This window comes from Sinocyclocheilus rhinocerous, unplaced genomic scaffold (assembly GCF_001515625.1).
Source record: "Sinocyclocheilus rhinocerous isolate Xijiao unplaced genomic scaffold, SAMN03320098_v1.1 scaffold272, whole genome shotgun sequence".
In the NCBI taxonomy this organism is placed as follows: domain Eukaryota; kingdom Metazoa; phylum Chordata; class Actinopteri; order Cypriniformes; family Cyprinidae; genus Sinocyclocheilus; species Sinocyclocheilus rhinocerous.
This window is the reverse complement of record NW_015638933.1, coordinates 623-11,905: the sequence shown is the minus strand read 5'-3', so window position 1 is coordinate 11,905 and position 11,283 is coordinate 623. Positions and strand designations below refer to the sequence as shown.

The following is an 11,283-nucleotide window of genomic DNA, read 5'->3' as shown; positions in this document are numbered from 1 at the left end:
GTTTTAGGAGGGTGTGGACGAGTCTTAACTTTTATAAAGAATATCTCTTTGGTTTTGAGACTTTAGTCTTTGCAACTTTAGGGATCTTATCTATTCACGAACAGCTTGTAACACTCCAAAGAGAAAGGAAAACTTGAAATCGCATCATATGACCCCTTTAAAAAAAATTACAGACTCCAAACTTTTGAACGGTAGTGTGTGTGTGTGTGTATGTATATATATATATATATATAATGCAAATATGAAAAATATATTTTTGTAATTATTTTCTAAATAATATACATTTTTACATTTGTATTTATTTTATATATCGATATATTTAGTATATACTATATATAATGAAATGTACATATATTTGGTTTATTTTTCAGAAGCCAGAGTATTACCTGTAAATCTCTCAGAGCAGATCTGAGCAGCGCGTAACATCCTCAAACAGCCGATCCTGATATTCTAGCCCAGCGCTGGAATGAGTCGTGTTAGTGTATATTACACTGTGTGAGATGAGTAATGTTTTACTGTAAACATTTCAGTTTGTTTCTGTATTTAGTCTATTTCTGTATTTTCAAATGAACATATAGCCACATATACAGTATTACAGTATCTAATCTATACACTTGAATGGACTATATATCATTATATATCAGGATTTCCTGAGGTAAAATATACCGATAATATATTGTTTAAGTTGTTTTAGTCATTATAAATATTATTGAATGACTTGATTACAGGATTAATAAAAATTGTGCTGGTTCACATAGCTTCAGCATATTTCGAAAATGCTTCAATAAATACAAAATATAGAAAAATTATTATAAAAATACTGATTTGGTTGAATTCATCATTCTGTGTTTGTACAGTATGTTTTCAAACATAAGCCCAAAGGATTCTTTAAATGTAATATAAATAATAATCAGGCAATGCAAAATGTGCAAAGGTGGACTGAGATTTTTTAAGAATTATTTTTTTTTTTACAAGAAAATACTATTTCAGTTTTTCCACTTAAAACATTTCAGTTTAAACCAGTGTTACTTGCAACTTCTTTGTAATTATTTCTAAAATGTAAGCAATTTCAGAGTGAAAATTGTTGCACCATTAATTTTTTTTTTTCATTGTGTGAAGGTGCTATTATGCAGTTGTTTTAATGTGGGTTATAATGTCTGTCTTACAGCTTACAAATCAAATCAATTATGAAACATAAAAGAATACAATCACTATGAATCTTATTTAATTTCACATTACATGTACCTTCATTTCGTTGTGTGGGACGAAATAGAAACTATGCAAGCAAAAATAACCAAGCAGGCACTCAATATTTCTTCTGAAAATTAAAAAACTGTTCTGCCCTTGACAACTGTCACATTACACAAATCTATCAACATAATAAATATCACAGTGGCGAATATTGTCGTTTTCCCTGAATTCCAAACAAAAAGTTTGGAATATCCCTGTGTAAGCCACAGATATCCAGCTAACACAAGACAAATATCATAAAAATATTTCTAATAAGTCCTCTTATGATGATACAGGCTTTATTTTTCTGCATTGGGAGACACTGGACTTTCAGGCGGAAATACATCAGCGCAGCTCGGGGGTCTTATAGGAGATTTCCTTCTCGCACTCCTGATTGTGAGCTCATCTTTGTGTTTAAATGTGAGCGGAATGAAACCATCTGCATCAGCCACCAAGACGATCCACACGGGACCTGTGAGAAGAAGAACAATTTATTTAAAGGAATAGTTGAACATGTACTCCAAGATGTAGATGAGTTTATTCATCTGAACAGATTTGAAAAAATTTAGCATTTCATCACTTGCTCAGCAATGGATCCTCTGCAGTGAATGGGTGCCGTCAGAATGAGAGTCCAAACAGCTGATAAAAAAACAACACAATCCACACCACTCATCTTGTGAAGCGAAAAGCTGCATGTTTGTGAGAAACAAATCCATCAAAAGTCCTCTATCCATTATTTTGCTTTCACCAGTGAAAAAGTCATCTCGTCTGAATCAGGAGAGAAATATGCACAGCTCAAGTACTGTTTACAAGTGAAAACAATCCAAAATAGTTTTAAAGAAATATGTTCAGACAACATGGGATGGACTTTTTCACTGGAGGAAGCCTTATTATGGACTTGTATTCTGATCAGAAGCATTGTTTTAATTATGGATTTGTTTCTTACAAACACACAGGTTTTCACTTCACAAGATATTGATGGACTGGAGTGGTGTAGATTACTGTGATGTTTTTATCAGCTGTTTGGACTCTCATTCTGACGGCACCCATTCACTGCAGAGCATCCATTGTTGAGCAAGTGATGGAATGCTACATTTCTGATGAAGAAACAAACTGATCTACATCTTGGATGGCCTGAGGGTGAGTCAATTTTCAGCAAGTTTTCATTTTTGGGTGAACTATTCCTTTAAATCTATGAGAAATTTCTGCACAGTAACTTGCGGTCTTAGCATAAGTGACTGTGGTTCAAGCATACATCAGCTGTAGAGATGCACAGCACAAAAAGCTGTAAGCTGATTCAAACTTAAACCCTCAACTCCGATTGCTCCACCTAATCGCTTCCTATTTTAGTCATTGACAATTAAACGAAGCCTTCAACAAAGGAAAACAGGATTCGTGCTTTGCACGGCTTTATTAATACATCCCATCTGCTCATTGCAAAACAGCAAATCTGCCTGAAATGTCAACACAAAGATCTTAGAAATGTTCAGCTGCTTCTTTCAGTGTGCAAAAGTTGCAACTATTTTTAAAATTTCCATTCAAAAGGTCACTTTTTCCTGGATACGTCTTGGCCAGCATTTTTAAATTGCCTAAAATGTCTAGTTTGGGCTTTGTTCTCCCATTGTTTTCACACTTGCTGAAGGTAATAACTGAAAGTTTGACCAATAGCATACAGGCATTGTACGTAACTGGATCTACAACGACAGTGTCTCATATTATTACATATGCATTTATCAAGGTGGTGGGACTGGCATTTTGGAAAGCCTCCATATTTAAATGTTATGGAGACACATTCTTCGAGACATACCATGCATCATCTCCATGACCGTCAGGCCGAAGAGTTCCTGCACCACCCGCAGGCAGATCCGCCCCCCACACAGCAACAACGGCCTTCTCTCATCCGTATACACATTCTCAGACAACTGTTTCTAAAGGAAGAGACAAATACAAAGTGCAGCACCATGAGTCACTTTAAGGAAGCATCCTTCACAAAAGACCTGGTCATGTGGTCATGGATTAAGTCTGATGATTCCCCTAAAACAAGTTATGCCAAGGTCAACAGAATCACTTCAATCTGGCATCTGCTGACAAAGGGTTGTACTGACAACAGTGAGAGGAATTACGAGCTGGCGTGATGCTTCACAATGCTAAACGGCCTGATGGTCTGACTAAGAGTAAAATGGGCTTTGTAGAGTCTTGGTTTGGATTAGGATTTAGCGCCAGAAGCAAATCATTTAATCATTTGTTGATGTTAAATTTAACATTTAAATACAAACTATGCAGTATGTGATCTTGAAAAAAACGTCTAAGAAGGTTTACTAATTGTGGAGGGTATTTAACCTGTTGGGAGTCGCCACATCTGTCAGCCTCTGCTTTGGAATATGAACAAACTCTACAATTCGATTAATGCATTTAGTCAATAAACATAAAAAACAAAAATCAACAATGAAAATGGCTGACAACAAATTATTGTGTTATAAATTACTATAATGTGAATTATTATAAATAATAATTACTATTTATAAGAATTATAATTTATTTATACATTATTTATAAATTCATGAATTATTGACATTATAAATTATTGTAATGTAAATTATTATAAATGATGATAAAAATAATAAAGAATTATAATTTTGATTATTTATAAATTATGTTATTTATAAACAAATGACAATTATAAAGGGTCTGTGCTCTTATATGGTATGCTCACATTTACATTATAAATTACAATAATGTAATTAATAATAATAATACATTTATATTAATTATAATTTAGGTTACTTATCAATTATATTTATAATTTATAGTAGTATTAAATTGAATATTAATTATTATTGTTATTAATATATATTTCATAATATAACAAGTTATTCTAATACAAATAATTTAACATTCTAAATTATTCACACAATATGTAGCTTTTTTTTTTTAGACCCTTCGAGAGTATGGGACAAGATGTTTTTTTCAATACAACGCTGGAAATCAAATCCTTTATGCAATTAATCAAATAAATAAATCAACAAATTAGCACTCTTCATTTGTCTACTACAGAAGACTGCAGACTTTCCCTGCACGATTTAAAAGAGAACCGTGGATCATTTCATACCTGACATGTAATGTGCACATATTGCGGTTCATAAGCAGACGGATAACTGCATGCAATCTTCTTGCCATTCTGGGTGAAGTCTCTGATTTCTGCAAGGCACTGCTGGACGTCAGCAAATCGGGTGAAAATCCTCTCCATGTTCTGCGTCAGCTGCTCCAGGTTCTTCTCTTTGGACTGGCAGCTGTTCTTTGGCGGAGTGGCATCGGAGTATAATTTTTCAGAGGCCTCGTATTTGGGCGAACAGGGTCGACTGGAATCCCGGCTGGCCTGACCGGCTACGGCGAGCGTGGCCATGCGGCTGATGTGATCCATGTCGTAGGTTTCCAGAGTAACAGAGGAGGCACTGGATGCTCTATCTGAGAAGTCGGCAGAGCTCGCCACGGGGCTCAAATCTGAGCTGCGTACCTCCTCGATTAGTTTTCTCCGACTGGATGGCGAAACAATTACCGAGCCTCCGGGAAGTATAAGATCCTTAATTGATAGACGGTCCTCTTTAGAAAAGTTCTCAGAATGACGTCTAATCCCATGATGTTGGCTCGCCGACTCGGATTTGGGAACCACTGGGGTGGCACCTTCCTCATCGAATACCAGCTCCTTGGCTATTAGCCTCAAGATGTACTTGTCCGTGTTGGAGGAGGGGAGGAAAGCAGGATCATTGGACTTCTGCCGGCCAATCATGAAGAGCAACATCTTGTTGGTGAAAAAGCACACCCCTTTGGGCCTCTCATTTTTTTGCAGCTGGATCTGTTGCACGTTGGGAATGGAAGAATCCGTGATGCAGTAAACTAGGATCATGTTGCACGTGTTGGACGCCACAGCCACCGTGCTCCCGCTTGCATCGAAGGCGATAATATCAGGGACCAAGATGCCAGGGATGCTGACCTTCCTCGTAGTGGTGACCTTGCATTCATACGTCACCAGAATCAGATGTGACAAGTCCTGACCTGTTCCCGTCAAATTATCCCGCCGCCTCAAGTGAATGAGCGGACTTGGATCTGATTTTCGGTGTTTGGCAAGAATCTGTGTTAGATCTATGGGTCCGGATGAGGAGGCGTGTCCCGAGCGCTCAGAATCACATGATCTCCGTCTGTCCAAATAATAGTCCGCATCCACTGTTAAAACGGGAGAAGGGCGGCATGTCGAAGCCTCTGACTCGTTAGGCAGGTCGAACGCAATACCTGCATTGAGCCCGCAAATTTTGTCAAGCGGAAGTTCAGTCGCTACAGCCACTTGAGCTTCGTCTGTAGACTCGATGGCACAGATATACCCACCTACATCGAAAATCGGGCAGAAGGAACATGCCACCAGGCTTTTTTGGATGTCGTTCCAAATATACGAGTGCAATGCGCTTCCGATGGCAACCACCAGGCGGGTTCCATCTTTAGTCCAGCAGGCACAATGGATCAGACCGCTGCTCTTGATGTCGGCCTTCACGCGACGATTATCGACCCGCACGGAAAACAAGACCGAGGCTTCCCGCTTGGTCAAAACGGCTAAGATGTCCATTTTGGGATGCCAGACGCATCCCTGGGACAGCAGCGGGAACGGCTCACTCATTTCGCAGGTCTGCGTGCACAGGAGTTTGTTCTGCTCTGAAGTGCTCAGCTGAAGTTGCCAAACCGTGATATGCTTTTTATGCTGGACAGCAAGCAACGCCGGGGACCCGGAGCAGCACAACGGCCCCCAGAAGAGTCCCAAGACATGTTCAAACTGTCCAATAACATTGGTGTCACCAAATTTGGGCTCACCATCGACAGAATACAACGACATGAGACAAACCTGCTTACCGTCCGTCCAGGCTATTCCGTGCACCGGGTGAATGGCTTGGTGCAAGGTGTTTAACCCTGTTCTCAGAAGCTTGGCTTTTCCTAGCTCCATGCTTGGTTCAGTTTCTCCGATGGAAAGGAAAATAATGTTCCTGGTCATACAGAAAAAAGGGTTTGAAGTCAGAGTTGAGAGATAGATGTAACTCTGTGCTTCAGTAGGAGAAGACTGCCATCACATACTCCAAGAATAGGTAAAGCCTCTTCCCTCACTCTCTAATCCTATTGGCCAGAGTGAGGCTCCACTCAAGGATGACCCGATTAGGCTGACACGACCCCCAACGTCATAAAACCCTCTGAGGTTGGGATGCTACGTCTTTTGACTTTGTTTTTTTAATCTGTCCCAGGCCTGAAATGCACAAAAATATATGTAAGACATATATATATGTTGATATTACAAAACAGTCCATTAAGTTGCAGTCACATTAGTGTATTTCAGCGAAATTCTGCGGCCAAAAAGTCTACTGTTCCTTCCCTGAAAACACACTTACATCACAGAGACGTCTATTTGACGTCTGCATTTACATCTGCAAGACGCATTTTTTTAGTGTTTGCTCATCTGCAATACGTCTATAGGACGTTTCCTATCAGATGTCAAATAGAAGTTTAGAAAATGTCTTTAAGATGTTTATGATTTAACTAGAATGTATGTAAAACTGACATCTTAAAGACGTCTAGCAGATGTTTGTACACAGCAGATGCTTTCCAGATGACGCGATCTTTAACAGACGTCTTGCAGACGTACGTGTGCTATCTGGGTTGTCAAGCGTAGTGATGTACAGAACTCACTTTCAAACCAAGCAGGTCTGTTGGTCAGCAAGGTGAATTCAAGTGATCAACTTGAAAATGAGAAAAATCTGTGTGGGGGAACTTTTTCGCCCTCACTCAAAATTCCCAATCGCGCAGATTCCTACAGGAATAACGAGCAATGATAAATGTGACTACATCATTACAAAACATGTTACTATGATAACCAGTTATTAAAACTATAATAACACCATGGTGAGTTGGGAGAAGCCAGCACTGTCATCAAATAAATAAAGAATTATTTTAAACATTGATAGAAAGATTCTAAAAACCCTTTAGAAGGGGATGCTATTTGTATTATGATTTTACAGTAGCAAAACTAACTGTATTAAACATGATATAATAAACTGTGGTTACTAATTTTTGTATTGGGAAGTGAGTTTGAAGTTTACAGTAGTAACAATAACTGTGGTAACTATCATAATCTGGCAAAAATAAATATCTGGTGACACCGGCCATAAGGGGCATTCGCGAAAGTTTCGCATGTATTACAGCAATACCACATGCTAACGTTACCTTATGAAGCAGGGTATCTAGATCTAGAACATTCCTGAAAATAAAAGGAAAATGTAAGAAACCGCACACAAGCATTCTCAGAAGATAATATTACCAACATACCATTATGCTGCTGACGTACTGTGGAAACTATGACAACTCCGCGTGGAGAAAAACATGTAAACTTGAACTGTGTCGGCATTTCCCCTCGGAGACATTTGAAGTCATGGACAACCGGAAAGAGAATGACTCGGGCATTCTGGGAACTGTAGTTCACACACGTTCAAACTTGCAAAGGGAAGTCTGAGGCTGAATCCGAAATGGCCCCTATACCCTCATTCACCATTCCCTACATTAGGCCACTAATACAGTTCACTTGAAGGAGTGAATGAAAACGAGTGAGTGAAATGTATTTCTACGATCCCTCCTGCAGTAACTTCAGCAGCAGTGTAGATCGTTTATCTCAGGACTGTGGTGACAGCATGCAAACAATCGCCTTGCTCAATGTCGTTATTACGAGAAAACAATGTGTCGTTTTAACAAGAAAAAGATATAGTTTTAACGACATAACATCTCGTTATTACAAGAAAAAATGTCATTTTAACGACATCTCGCTGTTATGAGAAAAGATGTCGTTTTAGCAACATAACATCTCTTTATTACAAGAAAATATGTCATTAAAACGACATAACATCTCGTTATTACGACATAATTGAGTGGAGAAAAAAAATATGTGTGTGCCAGCAATGCGTCACCGTAGGATAGGGAGCGATTTCAGACACAGGGTGATTCACAGTTGGTGGTTGCCATTGACTTCCATAGTATTTTTTTTTCCTACTATGGAAGTCAATGGCAACCACCAACTGTTTGATTACCAGCAATCTTCAAAATATCTTCTTTTATGTTCAACATAAGAAAGCAACTCATACAGGTTTGGAACGTCATGAGGGTGAGTAAATGATTACAGAATTTTTATTTTTGGGTGAACTATCCCTTTAATAGTTACGTCATCACGTGGTCTCGGCGTTGACACATTACCTGATCTAAAATGTTCCAATAAAACCATATGCAGGTACATATTTTATTATATTTTGGCCAAATTAATTGGTGTTTGTTGGAGCCATGATTTAACTAGTAAAGCAAAGGATTTATAATTATTTGCATGTACAATAAACAAACCAAATAATTTAAAAAGTTTTTGTTTGCATGTTTTAATACTAGAAATACAATCGAGTTTTATTTGTTAACATTTCTGCAAATTAATCTTACCGCCCAATCAAGTAAATCATACAAAAAGAATCAGTTCACTGTTTTCGACTCGTTACGAATCAGAAAAAGACCATTCTCGGCTTAAATGAGTCGGTCATCCCTTCGATTCAGATTCAGTTCGAGAACCGATTACTGATTCAATCTAGTTCGTAATCAAATTAGTTAGTTTATTTGGCTAGTTTGATGAACCTGTTCATTAAAAATTACTTAAAGAACGATTTATACGCAAATCGGCTATTGCTAGTTCAAAACAACGATACGGAACACAACGGATTGGAACAAAACGGATCTAGTCACGAAAGTCGAAAAAATATATATTTTAATTAGACAAGCATCTTAAAAACCTAACGGCCATGTACATGAATCAACAACTACAAAATACGTCCCTGTTTCATGACTACTTGGAGTCATAATATGGGAGCAAGCATTTTTTGCGCATGATGTTAAAACAAGCACTCTTATTCAGTTATGATAGAAAACGCACGTACAGTATATAGCCTATATGGTACACGTGCTGTTCAATAGATTTTACACATACACAGTACACTACTGCAGCATGCCACAATCGCATAAAAACTTGACGGTTGATCAGAAAGTAATCTTGTCTAATATTTCACCACGGCTTGACCATTGTAGGGCGCCTACAGATAGATTTGATGTGACAGTGGGCGGAGTGCAGTACGCGCTGCTGTCTCACAGTCTGTCTCTCTCTCTCACTGTCTCACTACTGTAGGATCTACACGCGCTAACAGAATGGGTGTTGAGGTTGAAACAATATCTCCAGGAGACGGTAAGACGCTATCATCTAATAAGTTCGAATTTCAAATTCACGAACGTTCTAAACGTTCTGGCGGATTCGAATGTTGTTTTGATACATTGTTGCGGCAAAAGCGGGATTGCGGGAACATGCTTGCGCTCTAATTACATAATCTATTTGCAGTCTAGAATTTTCACCGCATATTATTTGCGTAAAGCTTTGAAAACTTAAGATTTCTAACGAAACGCCTATGGCTATGAGGATGTTTCCCGCTCGCTGTCTATTCAGGGATTTAATGTGTGTCTGTGCCCAGCGGATAATATGTGCCATGTGTGCCAACTCAAACACTCTTCTCATTATGATTCCTCACTGAAGCTGTCAGATTTCCTCTACAACGTGCTGTAGTGTGATTTTGCTTCTGAAATGCAGGTTGATGTTGTTGATCATGTTTGTCTCAGATGGCAGCACTCTTGCCCTGGCTAGACATGCGCTTTGATGTTAATTTGAGGGGGGATTTGCAGGGTAATTTGGCACAGTTGGCAGAGTCACTGGGTTTCTGAGACCGGATCTGGTCTAATGGCACAGTGAGACGCTGTTATGTGTGCCACTTGTTGCATTGCCTGTTTGCTGGTGACACCAAACTGACCGTTTGGACATGATGACACTTTCATTGACACAATTTAGCATTATTTTTTACATGGATGTAGTAGCCTGTGTCTAGTTCTAGTAGTATGTCTAGTTCTAGTCCTCAAATCAACAGATTTAGAGAATAACAGCATTTGGACGACATATGTCCAGTACATATGTTTGGGGTCAGTAAGTTTTTTTTATGCTTTTGAAAGTCTCAGCAAGGCTGCAATAATTTGATCAAAATGTGGTAAAAACAGTACTATTGTGAAATATTATTACAGTTTAAAATAGCTATTTTCTGTTTTAATATATTTTAAAATGTCTTTTATTCCTGTGATTTTCAACAGCCATTACTTCAGGCTTCAGTCACATGATCCTACAGAAAAACAAACAAACAAACATATATATATATATATATATATATATATATATATAGGCTAATATTCATGTGATGCTGTATATCTGTCAGACTCTGTTCTGGGTTTCGTGTGTGTTTTGCCCCGCTGTCCTCTGAAGCTCCACCCTAGTCGTCAGCCCAGTACGGCCAGCCGCTCCCAAGTCAAGCCCGCCGGCCGCAGCTCTCTCCAGCCTGCCGGCCGTTCCGAATTCAAGCCCGCCGACCACGCCTTTCACCCCGAATCTGTAGGGTATCTAAGGAGGAGAAGGTGGTCGGCTCCAACCCCAGAGCTCGCTCCAGTGTCGCCGTGTCCTACGTGTGATTCCTGTGATGTCAATAAAGACTGTTAATCCTGATTCTCCTGCGTTCTCCTCGTTCCTCGCTCCTTGTTCCTCGCTCCTTGTTCCTTGTCCCTCGCTCCTCACCGTAGGCACACCGTGACAGAAAACCAGACCGATACAGAAAAGTAAGCGGCGCCCCTTCTCCCCGTTTTGTTTTTGTTTTGAAAAGTCTTTTCCCATTTGTTTCTCCCCGCGATGATGGAAATTGGCGCTCGTTTCTCCCGCTTCTCGAGTTTAGCCCAGAGTGGGCTCCAGTCCCCGAGCTTAGCCCAGCCAGGGCTCCAGTCCCCGAGTTTAGCCCAGAGAGGGTTCCAGCCCTGAGTTTAGCCCAGAGTGGGCTCCAGTCCCCGAGCTTAGCCCAGCCAGGGCTCCAGTCCCTGAGTTTAGCCCAGAGAGGGCTCCAGTCCCCGAGTTTAGCCCAGAGA

At 39.5% G+C, this 11,283-nt stretch overlaps 2 protein-coding genes across 5 annotated transcripts in view; one reads left to right on the top strand and one right to left on the bottom strand.

Annotated features, from left to right (window-relative positions):
* mfsd2b (MFSD2 lysolipid transporter B, sphingolipid) overlaps nucleotides 1-662 on the top strand; it is a 22,921-nt gene extending 22,259 nt beyond the window's left edge. Inside the window, exon 14 of the mRNA XM_016565340.1 lies at nucleotides 372-662. Within this exon, the coding sequence (XP_016420826.1) occupies nucleotides 372-423 (52 nt within the window). The 3' untranslated portion in view covers nucleotides 424-662. The remainder of the gene's footprint in view (nucleotides 1-371) is intronic.
* Nucleotides 663-1,096: 434 nt separating this feature from the next.
* On the bottom strand, nucleotides 1,097-7,697 carry LOC107750074 (WD repeat and coiled-coil-containing protein C2orf44 homolog). Of its 4 annotated transcripts, XM_016565337.1 has the most exons (7): nucleotides 7,588-7,696; nucleotides 7,486-7,519; nucleotides 6,952-7,072; nucleotides 6,346-6,511; nucleotides 4,340-6,257; nucleotides 3,038-3,158; nucleotides 1,097-1,702 (listed from the first exon to the last, which is right to left on the bottom strand). In XM_016565337.1, the coding sequence occupies exons 5-7, from the start codon at nucleotides 6,215-6,217 to the stop codon at nucleotides 1,530-1,532; spliced, it is 2,172 nt and encodes a 723-aa protein (XP_016420823.1). In that variant the 5' UTR covers nucleotides 6,218-6,257; nucleotides 6,346-6,511; nucleotides 6,952-7,072; nucleotides 7,486-7,519; nucleotides 7,588-7,696; the 3' UTR covers nucleotides 1,097-1,529. The 4 variants fall into 4 exon arrangements, with proteins under 4 accessions (XP_016420823.1, XP_016420820.1, XP_016420821.1 ...); XM_016565334.1 differs by having other exon boundaries at nucleotides 4,340-6,511; nucleotides 7,588-7,697; XM_016565335.1 differs by lacking the exon at nucleotides 6,952-7,072 and having other exon boundaries at nucleotides 4,340-6,511; nucleotides 7,588-7,697.
* Between the last annotated feature and the right edge of the window lie 3,586 nt (nucleotides 7,698-11,283).

Bases quoted from the DNA above. Each gene is read 5' to 3' on its own strand.
- LOC107750074 (XM_016565334.1), bottom strand. From the start codon at position 6,265: ATGACCAGGAACATTATTTTCCTTTCCATCGGAGAAACTGAACCAAGC. The intron at 3,159-4,339 runs GTATGAAATGAT...CTCTTCCTTTAG, and splicing joins ATGTGCACATTACATGTCAG to AAACAGTTGTCTGAGAATGT. The intron at 1,703-3,037 runs GTATGTCTCGAA...TTCTTCTCACAG, and splicing joins GGTCATGGAGATGATGCATG to GTCCCGTGTGGATCGTCTTG.